Source organism: Canis lupus, chromosome 15, assembly GCF_048164855.1.
Source record: "Canis lupus baileyi chromosome 15, mCanLup2.hap1, whole genome shotgun sequence".
NCBI lineage: Eukaryota > Metazoa > Chordata > Mammalia > Carnivora > Canidae > Canis > Canis lupus.
In genome coordinates, this window is record NC_132852.1 from 16,669,104 (window position 1) to 16,691,404 (window position 22,301).

At 35.7% G+C, this 22,301-nt stretch overlaps 1 protein-coding gene across 4 annotated transcripts in view; it reads left to right on the plus strand.

Annotated features, from left to right (window-relative positions):
- Nucleotides 1-902: 902 nt before the first annotated feature.
- Nucleotides 903-22,301, plus strand: part of TLR3 (toll like receptor 3) — a 28,495-nt gene continuing 7,096 nt past the window's right edge. Inside the window, exons 1-4 of one of the 4 annotated variants that reach the window (XM_072776059.1) lie at nucleotides 903-1,036; nucleotides 12,769-13,011; nucleotides 14,377-14,483; nucleotides 20,427-20,884. In XM_072776059.1, the coding sequence (XP_072632160.1) occupies nucleotides 20,441-20,884 (444 nt within the window). In that variant the 5' untranslated portion in view covers nucleotides 903-1,036; nucleotides 12,769-13,011; nucleotides 14,377-14,483; nucleotides 20,427-20,440. Of the gene's footprint in view, nucleotides 1,037-12,768; nucleotides 13,012-13,819; nucleotides 13,957-14,000; nucleotides 14,134-14,376; nucleotides 14,484-20,426; nucleotides 20,885-22,301 lie in introns of those variants that run through there. The other 3 variants (XM_072776063.1, XM_072776062.1, XM_072776060.1) reach the window with 3 other exon arrangements.

Consider the following 22,301-nt stretch of genomic DNA (forward strand, 5'->3'; position numbering starts at 1 on the left):
GAAAACATTACCCTGGTCCAGGACTTACTGCTAAAAATGACATTGCTCTTTTCATCAGAGATAACGTCATTCCTGATTCTCAGACCACGACCTTAGTAATGCCCAGAGGCTGCCTCTCCTAAGGTACTAACAAATTGGATGTGGGACATTTATAGCTTTTCTTTCTTTGATATTAGAGATTATACTATACTTCCTGAGCTTACTGTCTGCTTAGTCCATGAATCTTGTATATACCTTGCTCTTGGTCAAAACCCCTATACTCCTTTGCCTCAAGGGAAATCACATAGAGGTTGCTAACTATCTGTGCCATCCTAAAAATTAATGACAATGATTATTCCAGCCCCTAACTCCTTGAAGAAAGAACCGTTCACTTTCCAGTGCCTTCTCTTATTCCCTTACTTCAATTTTCCATCACAATTCCCCACTGTGTACTCTGATCATGTCCCCCACAACCACCCCTTCTCCCTGGTTATGACCAAGTACTATTAACCTTTATATACATACACCTTACTAAACAATTAACTTATATCCTCCAACAATATAACTGCTAGACCTCTCAGCTTGACCTAAGAAAAACATCAAGATATTATTTTTACGAAAAAATATAATTCATTCTTTTAACCCACTTTTCAGCTCCACCAAAATATCGTTAGAAGCCCCAGAAATTTCAGATCTGGCTAATACCACATAAATGAGGAACTCAGTTGTGGGAGGGCCTGCAAAGACTTATACTTCTCCTTTTTCTCTTTTCTGCTCTTTTGATAACTCACTCACTTCCTTTATCAGGTTCTCACACTCTAGGCCACTCTATACCCATACAAACTGCTCTGGGGGCAGGTCCCAGACCACTAGAGAAAGGCCCTATACACTAGAGCCCACTGAAATTACTCAAATTAGTCATCCAGAGGGAGCCTGCAAATCCTAGCTAGCCACACTCAGCTTGCCACACATAAGCTGCCAACTACAGCTCCTGTATGCTGTTTTGAGGTAATCCTTTGTGGTGGCAAGGTCTGGAAACTTTCTCTCATCTAGAGCTGTAAGTTACAAAGAGTTTAGCTTTCCTCTGAGTGTCATTGTGTTGTCTTTTGTCATCAAAGGATTTTTTTAAGATGTACTTATTATAGAGAGGAAAAAAGAGTGGGAAGGAGAGGGAGAGAGAGTTAGAAGCAGACTCTGTGCTGAGCAAGGAGCCCAACCTGGGGCACAATCTGACAACCCTGAGATCAAGACTTGAACTGGAACCGAGAACCAGATGCTTAAGTGACTGTCACCCAGGTGCCCCTCAAAAGAATCCTTAAATCTTATAAAACAGTTGAGTGTTTTATCTTGAAAATGTGTTTAGTTTTGTTAAATGCTTTTTCCTGCAACAGTGGAGATGATCGTATGATTTTCTCCTTTCAGTCTGCTAATGTGATCTGTTACATTATTTGATTTCTGTATGTTGAGCGATTCTCGAATTCTAAGAATAAATCCTACTAGGTCATGGTGGATCATACTTTTAATATGCTATTGACTTCAGTTTGCTAGTATTTTATTGAAGATTTTTGCATCGATATTCATGAGGGATTTTGGCACGTAGTTTTCTTATAGTGTCTTCATCTGACTTTGGTATCAAGAGTAATGCTGGCCTCAGTTAATGAGTTGAAGTGCTCTCTCCTCTTTAATTTTTTTGGAAGAGCTTGATTAGGATTGGTGTTAATTCTTCCTTTTTTTTTTTTCTTTTTTTGTAATCGATGTTGATTTTCTTTTTTTCCCTTTTTTCCCCTTAAATTCAATTTGCCAACATAGAGTACACCATTAGTTTCAGATATAGTTTTCAATCATTCATCAGTTGTGTATAACACCGTGTTCATCACATCATGTGCCCTCATTAATGCCCAGATTGGAGTTAATTCTTTAAAATTTGGTAGAATTCCTTAGTGATGCCATCTGGTACAGAGATTTTTATTTTGTTGAGAGGTTTTTGAGTACTGATTAAATCCTTATTACCATTCATAGGTCTATTTATTTCTATTTCTTTATGATTCTGTCTTGATAGTTGTGTTTCTAGGAATTTGGCCATTTCATCGTGTTATCCAATTTGATTAGTGTGCAGTTATTCATAATATTCTGTTATGATTTGTTTCATTTTTGTGAAGTTGGTAGTGATGTCCCCACTTTCATTTCTGATTTTAATAATTTGAGTATTTTTTTTCTTAATCAGTGTGGCTAAAGGTTTGCCAATTTTTTTTTATCTTTTCAAAGACCCAACTGTTGGTTTCATTGAATTTTATTGATTGTTTTCTTATTCTCTATTTCATTTATCTCCACTCTAATCTTTATAATTTCCTTCCTTTTCCTAGCTGTGGGTTTAACTTGGTCTTCTTTTTCTCGTTCCTTAAAGTGTAAAGTTAGACTTTGATTTGAGAACTTTCTTCTTCCTTAGTGTAAGTGTTACTATAAATTTGCATAGCACTTCTTTTACTATATCTCATATCTTTTGGTATGTTGTGTTTTCATTTTTATTTGTCTCAAGATATTTCCTTATTTTCCTTTTGATTTCTTATCTGACCAATTGATTGCTCTAGGAGTGTGTTAATTTCTATATATAATTCCCAGTTTTCTTTTGTTATTGATTTCTAATTTCATTCAATTGTGGTCAGAAAAGATATTTTGTATGATTTCAGTCTCTTTCAGTTTATTAAGATTTGTCTTGGGGCCTTACATATGGTCTATCCTGGAAAGTGTTCCAGGTGACTTGAAAAAAATGTATTATGCTTTTGTTGGGTGGAGGGTTCTGTATATGCCTGTTAGATCTAATTGGTTCACAGTATTGTTCAAATTCACTATTTCCTTATTGATCTTCTGTCTGGTTGCCTTATCAGTTATTGAAAGTGAGTATTGAAGTCTTTAACCATTATTGTATACTATCTATTTGTCCCTTCAAGTCTGCCAATGTTTGCTTCATATTTTGAAGCTCTCATGTTTGGTGGATATATATTTAAAATTCTTCATAGGTTCTTGGTGGACACTTTTATCAAAATATAATATTCTTCATATCATAACAGTTTTTGATTTAAAGTCAATTTTGTCTGATATTAGTAAAAACATCTCAACCCTCTTTCCGTTATTATTTGATATGAAATATATCTTTCCATTCTTTCACTTTCATAGTATTTGTGTCTTTAGATTTAAAGTGAATTTCCTGTAACTAGCATATAGTTAGATTATGCTTTTTTAATCCATTCTGCCAATCTATGCCTTTTGACTTGGGAATTGAATATATACAACTAACGAAACTACTGTTAAGGAAGGACTAACTTGTGCCATTTTGTTGTTTGTTTTCTGTATGCCTTGTAGCTTCTTCATACTTCATTTCCTCCATTACTGCATTCTTTTGTGTTTAGTTGATTTTTATAATAACATATTTTTTATTCCCTTCTCATTTTATTTTATGTAATTTTATAGTTATATTCTTTATGATGAAAGAAATTGAAGAGGGTGCAAAGAAATGGAAAGACATTCCATGCTCATGGATTGGAAGAAGAAATATTGTTAGATCTATACTACCCAAAGCAATCTCCACATTTAATGCAATCCTTATCAAAACACCAACACATTTTTCACAGGTGTAGAACAAATAATTCTAAAATTTGCATGGAACCACAAAAGACCCTGAATAGCCAAAGAAACCTTGAAAAAGAAAAGAAAAGCAGGAGGTGTCACAATTCTGGACTTCAAGCTATATTACAAAACTATAGTCATCAAAACACTATAGTCCTAGCCCAAAAATCAACACATACATCAAGAGAACAGAATAGAAAACCCAGAAATGAACCCAAACTGTATGATCAATTAATCTTCAACAAAGCAGGAAAGAATATTCAATGGGAAAATGATAGTCTTTTCAACAAATGGTGTTGGAAAACTGGACAGCAACATGCAAAAGAATGAAACCGGACCACTTTCTTATACCATACACAAAAATAAATCCAAAATGGACTAAAAACCTAAATGTGAGACCTGAAACCATAAAATCCTAGTGAAAGACACAGGCGGTAACTTCTCTGATATCAGCCTTTAGGGAACTTCTTTCTAAATATGTCTCCAGAGGCAAGGGAAACAAAAGTAAATTATAAAAAGTAAACTATATAACCTATATAAAGCTTCTCCACAGCCAAGGAGACAATCGACAAAACTAAAAGGCACTCTACAGAATGGGAGAAGATATTGGCATTTTTTTTTTTTGGAGAATTTAAAAGACAAAAGTATAAAATAATTACAAATCTATGTTAGTGAGTATATAATTGCCACTGAGCCAGAGTAGTCAGAGACAACGATATTAAAAAAGATTCGCTGAAGTCTCACTGAATTTTAATCTGGGGAGCAGGGGGACTGAAACTCAGACTCAGACTCAAGCTGAGTGCAGAGCCCAATATGGGGCTCAATCCCACAAGTTCAAGATCACAACCTGAGCAAAAACCAAGAGTTGGACACTTAACTGACTGTGCCACCCAGGTGCCCCTAGAAATGTAACAGATTTCTGTACATTGATTTTGTATTCTGCAACTTCACTGAATTCATTTAGTGAGGTTGATTCTAGCAGAGGTGTTTTCTCTGATTCTAGCAGAGGTGTTTTTTGATGAATTTGTTCAGGTTTCCTATATATAGTATCATATCATCTGTAAAAAGTGGAAGTTTCACTGCTTCCTTGCTCATCTGGATGCCTTTTATTTCTTTTTCTTGTCTGATTGCTTTGGTGAGGACTTCCAGTACTATGTTGAAAAAAAGTGCTAAAAGTAGACATCCCTATCTTGTTCCTCACTATAGAAGAAAAGCTCTCTGTTTTTCCCCATTGAGGATGATATTAGCTCTGGGATTTTCATATATGGACTTTATAATATTGAGGTATATTCCCTCTAAACCTACTGTGTTGAGGGGTTTTATCATGAATGGATGTCATACTTCCTTAAATGCTTTTTCTACATCTATTGAAATGATCATATGGCTCTAATCCTTTCTTTTATTAATGTGGTGTGTCACATTGATTGATTTGCAAATATTGAATCACCTTGCAACCCAGGAAGAAATTCCACTTGATTGTGGTGAATGATTTTTTTTAAATATATCTGGTTTGCAGTATTTTATTGAGAATTTTTGCACCCCATATTCATCAGGGATTTTGGCTTGCAGTTCTCTTTTTTAGTGGAGGCTCTATCTGGTTTTGATGTCAGAGTAATGCTGGCCCCATAGAATGAATTTGGAAGTTTTCCTTCCTTTTCTATTTTTTAAAACAGTTTGAGAAGAAAAAATATTGACTCTTTAATTTAAATTCTTTAAATGTTTGTTAGAATTCGCCTGTGAAGGCATTAGGTTCTGGACTTTTGTTTGTTGGGAGTTTCTTGATTACTGATTCCATTTCTTTGCTGATTATCAGTTTGTCCAAGTTTTATATTTATTCCTGTTTCAGTTTTGGTGTTTATATGTGTCTAGAAATTTGTCCATTTCTTCCAGGTTGTCCAATTTTTTGGCATAGTTTTTCATAATATCTTATTGATATTTGCATTCCTGTGGTGTTGGTTGTAGCTCCTCCTCTCTCATTTGTGATCTTATTTATTTGGATCGTTTCTCTTTTGATGAGTCGGGCTAAAGGTTTATCATTTTGTTACTTTAGAAGCAGCTCCTGGTTTCATTGATCTGTTCTATTGTTTTTGTTTGTTTGTCTGATTTTGATTTCTATATCCTTTATTTCTGCTTTACTCTTTATTATTTCATTCATTCCACTGGGTTTGGGCTTCATTTATTGCTCTTTTTCCAGCTGCTTTAAGTGTATGGCTAGGTTGTTCATTTGAGATTTTTTTTTTTTTTTGCTTCTGAGGTCGGCCTGTATTACCATATACTTCTCTCTTAGGAACACTTTTGCTTCATCCCAAAGGCTTTGGACTGTTCTGTTTTCATTTTCAGTTGTTTCCATGTATTTTTAAATTTCTTCTTTGATTTCCTGGTTGACCCATTCATTGTTTAGTAGCATGTTGTTTAGTCCTCATTTATTTGTGCTCTTTCCCATATTTTTCTTGTGATTTATTTCTAGTTTCATAGTTCTGTGGTCAAAAATGGTGCACAGTATGGCTTCAGTCTTTTTGTAACTGTCGAGGCCTGTTTTGTGGCCTAATGTGTGACCTGTTCTGGAGAATGTTCCATTTGCACTTGAAAAGAATGTGTAGTCTACCATCATAGGATGGAAGGTTCTGAATATATCTGTTAAGTCTATCTGGTCCAGTGTGTCACCCAAAGCCATTGTTTCCTTGTTAATTTTCTGTTTGAATGATCTGTCCTTTGACCTACTCTTATGGTATTATTCTTAATTAGTTCCTTTATGTTGTTATTATTTTATATATTTAGGTGCTTCTAAGTTGGGTGCATAAATATTCGCAATTGTTATATGTTCTTGTTGGATTGTCTTCTTTATGGTTATATAATGCCCTTCTTTGTCTCTTTTTACAATCTTTGTTTTAAAGCCTAGTTTAGGGCAGCTGGGGTGGCTCAGTGGTTTAGCGCCGCCTTCAGCTCAGGGTGTGATCTTGGAGGCCCGGGATCAAGTCCCACATCGGGGTCCCTGCATGGAGCCTGCTTCTCCCTTGCCTGTGTCTGTCCCTCTCTCTCTGTGTGTCTCTCATGAATAAATAAAATCTTTAAGAAAAATAAAGTCTAGTTTATCTGATATAAATATTGCTACTTCCACTTTCTTTGGGGATCCATTTGCATAATATATGTTTCTCTGTCCCTTCACTTTCAATCTGCAGGTACCTTTAGGTCTAAAATTAGTCTCTTGCAGGCAGCATATAGATAGGTCTTTTTTTTTTTTAATCCATTCTGACACCCTATCTCTTTTGATTGGAGCATTAAATCCATTTACATTCAAAGTAATTATTGACATATTATTTATTGCAATTTTATTACTTGTTTTGTGGTTGTTTCTGGAGCTTTTCTCTGATCCTTTCTTGTCTTTACCACTTTTGGTCTCTGCTTTGCACTCAATGAGTTCCCTTTAATATTTCCTGCAGGGCTAGTTTAGTCACACATTCTTTTAGTTTTTGTTTCTCTGGGAAACTCTTTACTTCACCTTCTATTCTAAATGATAGTGTTCTTGGCTGAAGGTTTTTCCCTTTCAGCACTTTGAATATATCATGCCACTCCCTTCTGGCTTGCTTTGTTTCTGTTGAGAAATCTCCAGCTAACCTTATGGTTTTTTTCTCTTGTATGTTACTGTCTTCTTTTGTGTTGCTATTTTTAAGATTTTTTTCTTTATCATTATATTTTGCAAATTTAATTACGATATGTCTTGTCATTGGTCTGCTTTTGTTGATTTTGATGGGAGTTCTCTGGATGTGTGTTTCCTTCCCAAAATTAGGGAAGTTTTCTGCTATTATTTCATGAAATAAAATTTCTCCCCCTTTTGTAACTTCTTCTGAGACTCCTATAATACAACTGTTATCACATTTGATGGAATCACTGAGTTCCCTAAGTCTATTTTCATGTTCCATTATTCTTTCTTTTGTTCAGCTTCATTATTTTCCATTATTTTGTCTTCCATCTCACAAATTCATTCCTCTGCTTCTTCCAGGCAGCTCTTCATTGTATTAAGTCTGTTTCTAATCTCATCTATTGCATTTTTCATTTATGACTGATTTTTTTAACTCTTTTATCTCTGTGGTAAAAGATGTCTTCTATTCTTTTCTCAAGCCCAGGATGTATCCTTACAATTGTTGCTTTAACTTCTCTATCTTGCACGTTACTTCTATCTGTCTCTTTTAGATCTCTGGCAGTGGCTTTATTTTGTTCTTTCTTGGGGATAAATTCCTGCGTCTTGGCATTTTATTCAGTCTCCGCCTTATTCTCTGTATTATAAAAGTTAGTTATGTCTCCTGCTTCTGAAAATGATGGCCTTACTAAGAGGAAATCATGTAGTTCCCAGGGCCTGGCACTTCAGGGAGTGTCTCAGTGTGTGTTGTGTGCACTCTGCTATTGTGTGCTGGCTGCTCTATCCTTCAGAGCAATCATCTACAGAGGCTCACCTTTGCCCACAGTGGGCAGTGTTTGGTCCTTGGCTGGTTTTAACAAGATGTACTCCGGTCTGCTTGTTAAATGAGTCCTGACACTAACTCCACCAGAACTGAAACCTTGAGAACCCTCTGGTTGGGAGAGGTGGTGTGGATAGGGGTTTGTGCTAGTCTTCTAGGGAAGAGGACTGCCACACTGGGAATAATGAGACAAGATTGCCTGAGAAGAGCAGTTCTACCAAAGCACCGGGGGTTGGAGCTTGGTGTAACCAAGTTAGGCAGCCAGTGTTGGCATACTGAGCTGCTTCTGTCATGTGGATCTGTGTTTATGCTGGGGATCAGGGGAGGGGATTGGCACCAGCCACCTCCTTTGTTCCTGGGGCTGGGTCTCTGTGAATGCTGCCTCTCAGGGAAGCACTCTGAGAATAGTGAATAATCTCCCTCTTGCGTGCCTCAGGTGTCTCTCAGTTCACTGTTTCCAAGCCATATGCCCCTGGGTTGTTTGTCTGCCTTCTCTCCAGGAGCAGTGCAGTGCCATCAGGGCTCCATCCAAGCCAAGCCCACTAACATTGAAAACTTAAGGCTTTAAGCTCTGTTGTTTGCAAGAACTCATGAAATTCAGCCCCTCTCCTTTCCCAAGACAATAGTTTTGGGAACATATTCTCCTTGTGCATTCTCCTGTATGTTCCTCTCTCTCTCATTCTTCTCTGACCATCACTTCCTCCCCTCTGCAGCACCTCTGATCTGTTTACCCCCTAAACTGCATCTCTGCATTTTCTACCTTCTTCAGTGTAGCTCTTCTTTCCCTTTAGTTATGGAGTTAGTTTTGTCAGTCTTTAGGCTGATTCATGGTGTATTTAAGATGATGTGATAGTTATCTAGTTGTGTTTGCTGGATGAGGCCAGCCTTCAGTCCTCCTACTGTGCCACAATCTTCCTCTCCTCCCCTCCCGTTAGCATTTTGAGCATGTTTAAGAAAGATGGTTTAAAGTCTTTGTCTAGTAAATCCAGTGTCTGTGCTTTCTCAAGGAGGATGCCTGGAGATTTATATTGTTCCTTTGAATGGGCCATGATTTCTTATTTCTTTATTTGCCTTATGATTTTTTACTTGAAAATTGGACACCCGTCCCAATCCTTGCAAACCAGCTCTGTGCTAAGGCAACTGGCTTGGTGTGTTCCAAGCTTAGGGATAAGCCTGAGATAAAAGCTTAAGGTCCATTAAGGTCTTTTCTGAGAATGCCTTTTGCCTAGGCTTGTGTGTGACTCTCTCAATTCTTCCACATACGTGGCTATTTTTGAATGTCTTAATAGCCCAAAGAATCCCATTCCAACTTCTCCCCAGGGACCTCGATGGTCAGTTATATGCACCCATCTGTCCTCTTTTGCCTCACGTGCCTCTGTATATGTAATCTTCCTGAAGCTTTCACAAACAGTGACTACTGCTTTTCCCTAAGTCTGAGATTCAAGTTAGATGAGACTACTAGTCCTTTATGAAGCCTCCAGAAAGGGTAGAACATTGCCAGTTAGTTTAATCCATAGCTGGGACTTTGGCTGCTGCATCTTCTATATGAAGACTGTGCTGAGCCAAGAGGGAGTAGGGAAATGGTGAGTAAAATTTCCACGAAATTTCCTATCATTTTTAAGGTAAATTTTTCTTGATTGGGAATTCACTTGTTGATCTTTGGCTATAAGGTTAGTTCAGCCAGTTTATTAGTTTTTGATGTTTTCACAGGATAAAACATTTTCCAAATGTCATTTTACAAATGATAGTCTGACATTTTGCAAATATCACATCTGTTATGAACTTTTGTGTAGTTAAAACAATCATTATTAAAAATTAAAAGGAAACATATTAGGCAAAAAATTTTCAATACATTTAGATGAAAGCCACTTCTGTAATATCCCAGAAACCTCTTACAGTAAATCAATTATAAGAATATGAAACCAAGTAGCAATTTGAACAAACACATACAGGTAATTTAAACACATACAGGTAAAAAAGAAATGTTACCATTTTTTGGATGCTGTTAAAGTATGTATTCAACTCTTATATTGGTTTATTTCTAGATAAAGAAAAGAATAAGACTAGCATTTTATATAGTCTACAAACTCTGTATTGAGGTTTTCTGAACTTTATTAGGTTTATGTATTTTAGCTCTATATCCTTATCATAGGAAACTTTTCCTTGCCCCACCTTTATTCCACTTTTACTTCGTACTTTTTAAGGACTGGTTCCCATATTCTTATTATAAACCATCTCATGAAACAGATTGAGCTTCCTCCTAGGTAAAAATCAAGAAGTGTGGTCAAAAGCAAGTGTCCAGCCTTTCCAACTCTGGGCTTTCTTTTTAACTTCCCCTGTTGATTTAAAATTTGCATTATAAAATAGAGACCAATTTCGTGAGCATTAGTTCTCACCAAAGACCAGTTCAATATGATTATACTAAGTTATTAGTTGCTTTTGACACTTTAAACTTTCTTGTGTTAAGTGTGATTGGCTTTGTCTGCCATTTATGACTCCATTCTTTGGATGCCCAGTGGACAGCAGCTTACCAAATTTAATTAAGATGTTTAAAGTGTAGAATCATAGTGACTTTGGGTCTAGAATTTTATTTTTTATTTTAATAAATGAATATTAAGTTCAAGGCATACGGTTTAAAGAGCCCTTAGCCATACCATGGGACTGTCCGTAAAGGACAGTGAAATCCTATTCGTATTAACGCATTTCACAGGTTTATAAGAGACTGAAAGATATCACCATTTTCAACTACCTTGAAAAATTACTAAATAAATAAGTAAGCAAGTTTAGGTTAAACCAGAAGCTCTGTGTGTCATATGTTGGTTTCTTTTTCAGAAGGGAAGTTCAAGTTTCATTTTGCTCAGTACTTGTTAGAGTAGTAGGAAGAACATAGCATTATTTCCTCTCTTGTTAAAATTCTTGCTGAGTTGTCTGGATGAGCTTAATTTAAAACAACTGAAGTCATTGAGCAGACATGGAAATGACACTGGTAAGAGGAACTGTACTTTTACATTAGAAAAAGAGTTTAGATACCAAAGAGGAGAGAGAGAGAGAGAGAGAGAAAGAGAGAGAGAGAGAAATGCCTGCAGAAATTTCAGATGGTACAGAGTAGGATCATGTCTGTTTCCAAAGGTGGCTATGAAGGGAGACCAGTGAGCACGATTTAAAATGCCTACCTAGCTAGTGCTCTGAGGCAAACTTAACTCTTTACCTAGGTCCATAGTACATTAATCACATTACAAACCCATGAGAAGTTTTAATGATGAAAAGGTATGCCCTTACTTGGGCTTCCTGTTAACACAGGGATTAGTTAGTCCAGTAGATTGGTTAGTCCAATTTATTGTGGAGATTCTTAAGAACCATGTTAAATTAAACCTGTGCATGATATTGACTCTTAAATACCCAAATACCAGCAGCTCCCTGACAATTGGATATTCAGTGCTGACCCAAGTTTAAATATTCCTCAATAACCAGTTCTCTATTTGGACCTCATCAGATCCGGCAATAGTATAATTATTTTGTCTGATATTAACCTGTTTTTTCACATAGTCTGTTCTCTGCACAATATCAACTTGTATATATGTTGTCAGAAATTACAACAATGCAATCTTCATGTTTAAGTTAATTTATATGAGAAATTGTAAACATTGTCTCATATAGCCTTCAGTAGTCTAGTTTTATAGATATTGTTGATGATGAAAACAATAATTAAGCCTTCCTTTACAAATCCTATGATGAAATAAATAGACTTCCCAGTGATTATACATTGTATTCAATCATCAAAAAATTCTTTGCCTAGCATTAAAAAGGCTGTAATTGCCCTTTAAAAACAATGTCTAATGTATCAATAATTATTATTAGGAGCAGGCAGAGAAGGGCAGAGGGTCTTTGGTTCCATAAATATACAAATAGTAAGTTACCAATTACATTCAGCTTATAGCTGCCGGACTCTGAAATTTGCTGTTTTTATCAAACCATTCTTTCAGATTCTTTGCATATACATCTTACTCAATTTTCATTAACAAGTACTTGCTCAAGTTGAAGGAGGAAACTATAAAATTTATAAATTTTAGTAAAATCAGTAAAATTTAATAAATTTAAGGGATTTTGGCTTCTAGAAAGCTATAGATCTTGTCTGCCCTGGGGATAATGCAGCTTCATTTTTATCCTGAGATTGGCTTATCTATCATACTGCAAAATACCAAAAAATATTGGACTTGTAATTTTACATTTATGGAGATATATCACAAACAACTTTGATTTAATTCTTTTAAAAAGGGAAAAAAATGAGTCTTGTCATTGTAGCACCTACTGCCATAATAGCTAAATAAGTTAATGCATGATTAAGGAATCTACAGTGGAGGGAAACTGACCTGTGATGTATTCAGAAACTAGCAAGAATTGAGGACATTAATATCTCTATGTAAACTGATTGTTGCATTATGAACTAATCGATAAAAAGCATTTGGAAAAAGCCATTCATTAGTTCAATCAACGTTATGGAAAGCCTAATATACACAAGGAGTCATAAAGCATAAAAGATGGGTGTGTTGGACTGTAGAGGGAATGTTTTTCATTTATCTATGCATGTATGATGCATAACATACCACTCAGGTTGTTTTTTTTTTGTTTTTTGTTTTTGTCTTTTTTTTTTTTTTTTTTTTGTGGTTTAAAACAATGCCAGTTATTTATTTGTTTACGTCTCCTGTAGTTTTGGCAGGACCTGGGGACAACTCATCTCTACTCCATGTGGCACCTGCCCATGTGACTTAATTGGGATCAGAAGATCCACTCCCATTATGACTTACTCATATGGACAGCAAGTTGAGGCTGGCTGTCTTCTAGGTGCTCAGTGGAGTTGTTGACCAGACTTTCAGTTCTCTTCCATGTTGCCTTTGCAGAAGGCTGGGTTGGGCTTCTAACCACACAGCAGCTGAGTTCAGAAAGAAAGATGGTAAGTGCCAATGTGCAAAAGCTTATCAAGTCTTGGCTTACATCATGCTTAATAATATCCTATTGGCCAACTCTAGTCACATGGCCAAACCCAGAGTCAATGTGGGAAAAAATAATGTAAAAGTCTGAATACTGAAGAGGAGCCTGGTTCCTTGGAGGCCAAAGTACCAGCCTTCCATGGAAGAGTGGCTAGAGAGTCATAATACAAAGAATATACCCTGTTCTGCTTCAAGGAGCTCACGGAGAAGAAACTTTTGAATACTGTTCATGTTTTACTGCATATCACAATGGTAGACGTGGGAGACAATTGTTTACTCAGTACAATGGTTTGCTTATGGTATTATATTATAGATAGGACAAATGAAAAATCAGGAAAGCATGACCATGAGCCCAGTGACCACAATGTGATCCAATTAAGCTGAGGCCCAAGGGAAGACATGTTGCATCACGATACAAACCTATTTCTTGCTGTCAGTTCTGCAATCAAGTCAAACTAGTGACATGTTTTAAATATTCCAGGCTGTTTTATTACTCTTCTTGTCTGAGTAGTGAAGCACTGTGGTAACTTGTGGTATATTCTTAGGCAAACCCTTCACCATGCTAGGTTTCCTCATTTCTCAAACAAGGGAGTTGAAATTAGGTGATCTCTACAGCTCCTTCTAAGTGTTATATTTTACTATATAAAATATAGCTAGTAACATTAAATCCTCTGATATCAATAATGGGAAGTGTGTTCTTTTCCTGATAAGCACATTCCTTTAACTAGTCAATAAAGTTTACTGAAAACTACCGGGTGAATCTGGACTTCTGTGTGCAGATCTGTTTACCCCCTAGCACTAGGACTCTGACTGTGGAAGCTGGAGTGGCATGAATTAGGGCTGGCTTTTGGATTTGCCATAGCCAGCAATTCCTCTATTGTGAACTCGGTGTCTTCTTGGATCAAAAGGTTAATTTCTGCATTACTTACCTTCCCGGGTTGCTAAGAAGATAAGAGAAGTGAAAGTACTTAGCTTTGATTAAGGATTGAGGTTTTTTTTTCTGTCACTCTGACCACACTCTGGAGGTTCTGACAGTTTTGCACAGCCTTTGGGAAAAAAAAAAAAACAGAGGAATTCACTCTCAGGTATCTACTAACATCTGGAGCACTAGCCCTGCCCACACCAAGAAGGGAGGTTCCACTTTTTCAACTTCTCTGTTACTAAATCTAAATCTGTGACCCTTTTAAGGGACTGCCTGAAGAAAAAAAAGCAAGACATTTTTAAGAAGCAATTTAATAGTTCTCTTGCTGATATTGTGTTTTTTTTTTTTCCCTTTGCCTTTCTTAGAATCCAAGAACTTGAAGTTTTTTTCCCTTTTCTTTTTTTAGTTTCACTTTCGAGATCGCAGGAAATCTTCCATTCTTCCCTGGTGAAAATAACTGGATTTGGACTAATGAAAAAAAGGAATGGTCAGCCGTTATCAGAGCAAATGAAGGTATATTTTTAAAATTCTTACTGGGAGAGGATCCCTCGTTAGCTCGAGCTGGGACTGCACGTTGGTTTTAGCATTCTTTGGTCTTTCTTTGATCTGGTGCTTGAAATCTAGTCAGAATCAACAAGGAGAATAGAAGAGAGCTGATAGAGGTGTAGAGAGAAGTGTATCCTAACCCAGAATATACATAATAGCAAGAATTTATAATTAACATTCTGAAATATCTTATGCAGTAATTAATTTTTTTTTCCTATGTGGAGTTCTGTACCTGGAAAAGCTCATTAGGAAATCCATGGAAATTATTTCGTAACAACCTTTGAAACAAATCATATCTTTGTCTTACATTAGCTACAGAGCCTTGTGAGCTTGAAAGAGTTTATCTCCTTCCCTCAGTTTTGTTGTCTGGAGAGGAGATAGGAGCTGGCCTTTTGTGATCATGTGCTTGAAAAAAGAGAAAACACTTCAAGTGTTCCTGGGAGTACCAAAGTGGCTTTCTTTGACCTCATAAAGGAAAAGTGGAGAAGGTGACAAGTAGAAAGGCATTTAGGTGTACAGGAAGATGAGAAAGTAACACTGGCAAATGCAGGCGAGTCAGACGAAATCCAAGTCAGCCTCAGGCCATGCTGGTTCAGTAAGTTACCTCCCATTTTTACAGTAGGATTGTGTGTCCGCGGTTAACTGTATCTGTATACATTCAGGGGGAAAAATTATTGCGAAGTGCTCAAACCAAACTGGAGAAGCCAAACTAAATAGTAGCTGGCTCTAAGTAGCCTGGATCCAGACTCCATGACTTTCTCATGATACAATATTATCTCCCACTTGGACAGAGACTTGGAATTCTATGCACCTTTGTAAAATTGCAAGGCCCACTCGATATCTATTTTTCCATCTTTTCAGCTTTCTTTGCTTCTACTACGTCACACTCAATAGCATTTTTTTCCCTTCTATTTCATCCTCTATTTTCATTTGTTTCACTGAAGCAAATTCCAGAATAATTTTTTCATACAGTTTGCATAGTTATAAACTTCCTGAATCTTTGCATATTCTCCTTATCTTGAGCTGTTCAGCTGGAAATGAAATTTTTGGATCAAAATTATCTCCCCTGATCATTTCGAAAGCTAATCACTATTGCTTTCTAGTGGCTAGGGTTGCTGATGAAAGTTTTCTATCAATCAGGACCTTTTTCTTCTGGAAGTATTTGATTGTATGCTCTCCTTTGAAAGTTTTGGGACTTTTTTCTTGTGAATGGCTACAATCCTGAAATTTCATAAGATTCTCTCTGTGGATTTTCCTTTTTCACTCCCCCTGCCTGTAATTTGGTACGTCTTTTCCATGTGATGAATATATTTTCAGATCTGGGAATGTTTTACAGTCCTTCAGGGATATTCTTAGTAAAGAGATTAGTCCTTTTCAGTAATTCTGATCTCTATTTATAGCCCTACCAGAAGAGATAAATGTCCCCAGACAAGGAGGAGAATATATTGCAGGGACTGTAGGTTTGAGTTGGTAAGGAAAAGTAGAAGCACTCATGGTACAGGGAAGAGAGATTTGGGAGGATCTCAGAGAGGTGAGGTTTGGGGAGTTGGTTCCAGATTTCCAGAATGTACCGTTTCCAGCCCCACATGTTTCATGTACCTGAGCAATTTGGTGAGGGGCATCCTAGCTGGCCTGCACTGGTGATGTTTGTCATAGCCTATAAATATAAAAACTGTATCTAGCTTTAATGATACTCAGTACCAGTATTATAAAGAAACTGACTTTTTTTTCTATTTCTGAGAACTAGATTAGAATTAAAAGTAAAACTACTATTTTTAAAAAGCCTACTAGAACAATTATAAATACACTGGCTCTATTTTCCTACAATTAATCATCAAAAATGACTTTATTCTTTAAAACTTATCTGGAATTTTTCTTGTGACATGACTTTTAGAAATTATGGAAAAACTTAAATTATTTAAATATCATTTTTATTGATCTATCTCCATACATTGACAATCTATTTGATTTTTTTAAATATCTGAAAATGAAATTAGGTAAATGATCATACCAAAGAATATCACATTAGGAACCTATCCCACCAAAATAAAGTTGTGACTATTCACAGAGATAAGAGTTTTTCTTGAGTTAATTAATTGCCCATGGAAAGCTATTCATTCAACATGTATTTATTCAATATTTGCTATGTTCCAGTCATTTTCCTAGATACAGGCAAAGCAGTACAGTGTAAAAACAACCACGTCCTCTACTATTATAGCTTTATACTCCACTCAGGTGGAATAATAAATTAAATAAGTAAAATTATTTCAGATAATTCCTATTAACCATGGCATGGGAAAGGCAATCTAGGAAAAGAATAACAAATGGGAGGATTTACACTTCTGACTTCAATGTTTACTATAAAGCCATAGTAATCAAAACAATGTGATGGTGGCCTAAGAACTGACAGGTATTTCTGTGTAGGAGAGTTGAGAGCCCAGATATAGACCCACACTTAAATCCACCCACATTTATTTGGTTTTTAAGAAGGATCCTGAAGCAATCCAGTGGGGAAAGGAAAAAAAAGTGACAAACTGGATGTGCAACTGAAAAAAAAATGAACCTTGACTCCTCCTTCACATCATACACAAAATTTTATTACAGAGAGACCACAGGCCTTAACCTAACATCTAAAACCATACTTTTATTTTTTTTAAAAAAGAACAATTTGGGAGTAGGCTAAGTTTCTTAGACAGAACACAGAAAGTAGTAATAATTAAAAAATGATAAATTAGACTTTACCATGATTCTGAAGATACAATCACTCATTAAGAAAATGAGTAGATAGGCCACAAAATAGGAGAAAACACTCACAAATATAAATCTGACAATGGACTAATACATATGTATATAAAAAATTCCTGTAATGCAATAATAAATAAGAAACAACCTAATTTAAAAAATAAGTGAAATCTTCAAATATATAAGGGAAGATATACAAATGGATAATCAGCAAATAAAAATTGTTAAATAGGGACACTTGGGTGGCTCAGCGGTTGAGCATCTGCCTTTGACTAGGGCATGATCCTGGGTCCTGGGATCGAGTCCCATCAGGCTCCCTGCATGGAGCCTGCTTCTCCCTCTGCCTGTGTCTCTGCCTCTCTGTGTGTGTCTCTCATGAATAAATAAACACAATCTTTAAAAAAAATAGTTAAATATCACTAGCCAGCAAGGAAATGAAAATTAAAACCATAATGAGATATTACAGCACACTCACCAGGATGACTGAAAAATAATAGTACCAAATGTTGGTAAAGATGTAAAATGGTACAAACTTCATTAAAAGATCTGGCAGTTTCTTATAAAAGTAACTATATCCTATCTTACCAAATACCCAGCAATTCCAGTCACAAGTAATTATCCCAAAGAAATCAAGTATATATATGTCCATAAAAACATATCTAAAGATATTTATAGTAAATTAATTCATACTAGTGAAAAACTTCACACAATTCATGTGTCTAATAATATCAGCATGGATAAAATATATTTATACAATGGAATACCATTTAGTTTAAAAAAAAACTCCCAATATGCAACACGGATGAACTTCAAAAAGTTCACTTGAGTGAAAGAAGCCTCATTTAAGAGAGTGAATGTGATTCCATTGATAGGAGGTTATAAGTCACTTAACAATATAGTAGAAGAGAGTCAGAGTTATGATGGTCTTTGGGAGACAGGGATTAGAATGAACCAGAAGGGGATGAGGGATCTCTTTAGGGTATGGGTTACACGGATGTATACATGTGTCAAAAATCAGAGAATTTTGTATGTACACCAAAGATTTGTACATTTCAGTGTATGCAAATTTTATATCAAAAGAAAAACTCTATTAAAAAAACTTTTAAATACTGAACTGGAGGTAGCAATGCACACTCTTTAGACGGAAAGGTACTGATGTTGCAGTATACTTCGGTGAACTGGTAGATAGAGGATGGATAGATGGGTAGATATATGATAACACTAGCGTGTTCACTGTAAAATTCTGTGAGTTGTGCTGTTGTCTAGGGTTTTTCATTAGAAATGCTGAAAAAAAAGATAACATGGTATATAGCCATATTCTGCTTGAATGGAAATGAGCAAATCCTGCTAAAGGACAAGATGTGGATCAATCTCACAAACCTAAATTGGAGTTTTTAAAAAAAGGCATACAATGATACATGGTGCACAATGCTGTTAACACATGTAATACAAATGCAAGTTAATTTAATCTTTCTGTATATGAAATAATGAAGTGCTTGTCTGGGGAAGGAGGAGGTGGTGTCTGGGCAGGAGCATAAGGGAGGTTTCTGGGGGGCTCATTGTGCTCTATTTCTCAAAATGAGTGGCGAATGTACTGACATGCTCTTTATGAAAATTCAAAAAGCTGTTCATTCATCATCTGTGTACTGTTCTGTATGTATTTAAAATATAATTACTAGAATTTAAAAAGTATATATAATGCAAATCCTGATACAAAAAGCTGAGCTTATATCTAGAAATAGAGAATTAAAAGATAAAAAGGTGGAATATAAAAGGAAATTTTTTTACTGTTTATTTATTTATTAGAGAGAGAGAGCAAGAGTGCAAGTGAGGGGGAGAGGGGCAGAGGGAGAAAATCCTTAAGCAGATTCCCCACTGAGCATGGAGCCTGACGTGGGGCTGGATACCACAACCCTGACCTGAGCTGAAACCAAGAGTTGGATGCTTAACTGACTGAGTCATCCAAGTGGCCCTGAAGAGGGAACTTTAAATACAAATAAGATCACACAGAAGGGTCAATGTCTGCCTAAAAGTGGTTCCAAAGGAGAGAACACAGGAAAAGAAAGAGTGGAAATGATCCAAAGAATAATAGAAAAAGAAATCTAAAAATTTAAGGAAGACATGAGTCCTCAGATTGAAAATGCCTGAGAGTGTATAGCTACATTTTGGAGGAAAGATTTAGCATGAAATATCCTTGTGAATCTTACAATACCAAGGAAAAAGAAAAGATACTTACAAAGAGGAGAAGGAGAGTAAAATAAAGGTATCTTTCATATAAAGGAAAGAAAACCAGATGGGCATGCTTTCTTTTTAGCAACAATGAATACTAGAAGACAGTGGAATAATGCCTTCAGGATTTTGCATAAAAAGTATTTTGAACCTCAAATAGCCTACACATCAAAATCATATGACAAGAGAACAAAAACAGATATTCAAGAACTTGAAAGATAAAACTTCCTATAAATATTTTGGAGAGGGATCCCTCAGTGGTGCAGGGGTTTGGTGCCTGCCTTTGGCCCAGGGCGCGATCCTGGAGACTCGGGATCGAATCCCACGTTGGGCTCCCGGTGCATGGAGCCTGCTTCTCCCTCTGCCTATGTCTCTGCCTCTCTCTCTGTGTGACTATCATAAATTTAAAAAAAAAAAATCTTTAAAAAATATTTTGGAGAGAGAGGGGGAAGGGCTATTCAAGGAGATACTTGAGTAAAAAAAAAAAAAATTCAAGAAAGAAGGTACTAAAAACCATGATAGTGGCATTCACCCAGGAATACAACAGTGGAATGGATTCCAAGATGATAACCAAATAACCGGTGTTAGACATATCCCTCCAAATTGGCCATTCACCCAAAAGTATGATTAAAAAACTAATTTATCTTGGTTTATAGAAATCACATATAGTGCTTCTTTCAATAAGACGCGTTGAAACTGAATTGGGGGTGAAGAGTGAAGAGGGAGTTGTATGCCCCATTTTTTTTACTTTTCTGTGCTATTTGACTTATTTCTATTTGATGTATTGCTTGTATAATACATGCTTGTATTATCATAGAAGTTGCGAGTAAAAAGATGATACGTCGTCACTTTTGGTTATCTATTTTATAAGAAATATACCAATGCGTATGAAAGCCTATGTTATTAATATTATCTCTTACCTGTTGACATTTCTTTTAGAGGGGAGGAGAATCATGAGCCAGAGTTTGCTTTATCATATCTACTCCTTTTTGGGACTGTTGCCTTTTTGGATACTGTGTACATCCTCTACCAATAAATGTGTTGTTAGACATGAAGTAGCTGACTGTAGTCACCTGAAGTTGACTCAAGTGCCTGATGACCTCCCAGCAAACATAACAGTGTTGAATCTCACCCATAATCAGCTCAGAAGATTACCACCTGCCAATTTTACAAGATATAGTCAACTTACTATCTTGGATGGAGGTTTTAACTCCATCTCAAAACTGGAGCCAGAATTGTGCCAAAAACTACCCTTGTTGGAAATTTTGAACCTCCAACACAATGAGCTATCTCACCTTTCAGATCAAACTTTTGTCTTCTGCGTGAATTTGACTGAACTCCATCTAATGTCCAATTCAATCAAGATCATTCAAAATAATCCTTTTCGAAGCCTGAAGGTAAGATGACAATGTTCATCTCCATATAAGAAATTAAAAATACGTTATCTCATGGTAAGTCTTCAAGTCATTTATGCATGTTTAAACTTCATATCTAAATATCAAGGTGAGGAAATAGAAAACTAATCTTCAGTGGGAAGAGGGGGACCCACATACAAATATGGCCATTTATGTTTGAAAATGTTTGCAAAAGAGGAAATAGCATCTTAAATCAATTTCAGTATTAATTGTAAAGAACTTTGCCTCTCTTGCTCCCTCCCATTAAAAATACAACTTAGAGACAAGAGGTAGGGATCAAAGAATCTGTTCTGTCATAACCGGGAGAATCAGAATATCCCACAAGGAACAGCATAAACTCTTAATGCTGCTGATTTAGTACCTGAAGTAATTTAAAAAAAATGCCACATCCAAATTCTGACTTAAATAAAGTTAACAAACTGATGCATGATAAAGCAAATTTTTTAATTAAAAATTCTGTAATCTTGATTTAATATCTTTACAATACTGCTTTACCAATGGCTGCCATCTTTTTTTTTCAAAACTTTGCTTGAATTTTACATCTGTGAAAATATATGTTCTTGTGTCTCAATTTGAGACAATTATTGAATACTTTTCTTAAACCAAAGCCACTTTAAAACTTTGTTTTCTTCATTTTATAGACCTAGAAAAAATTTGGCATTTCTATGACCTCATATGCCAAGAATAGTGTACGAACTTAAATAGCTTAGAAATATTTATAAAATGATTTTGCTCCCTAGTGATTTGAAAATTCTTTCTTGTGCCTCCTTAGATTCTGAAGTGGGTGAAATGTCTTTGGACTCAAAAACCTCAAAATTTGGTTAGAGTAATCCTTAGCAAAATATTCTTTTTAAAAAAATAAAATAAAAAACAAAGTAAAAGTCTTACTCTCTTTAATATGCATTACATAAGACTTTGCCCAAATATATATCAACTGGTCATTACCTTTTACCTGAGTGGAAGTTTATGTGTTAAAAATAGCACAAGGGTGATAAAATGTCCCACAGCACTGACAAAACAAACAAAAATAAATATTCTGTACTAGTTATCATGCAAAACTTATATAACTGTCAATCGTTCTCAATATAAAAATCATTTTAGGACTTCATGGACAGCAAAGTTCTAGTCATACTTTTTTTAAAGGACAGTTTTTTCTTTTTTTTCCAGTCGTTTAGTTTCAAGGCTAATGCATGATACTCTATGTTTGTTAAGCCACGTGAATATTCCTTACATGATAAAGAAATGCCTATTATAAATAAATGCTTATTATGAATAGTCCTTATATCATGAATAATAAGCTTACATCCTTTTACTTTGGTAAGAGAAATAAAATGATTCTTTTTCATTTTTATTTTTTTCAAGATTTTATTTATTTATTCATGAGAGATGTAGAGAGAGA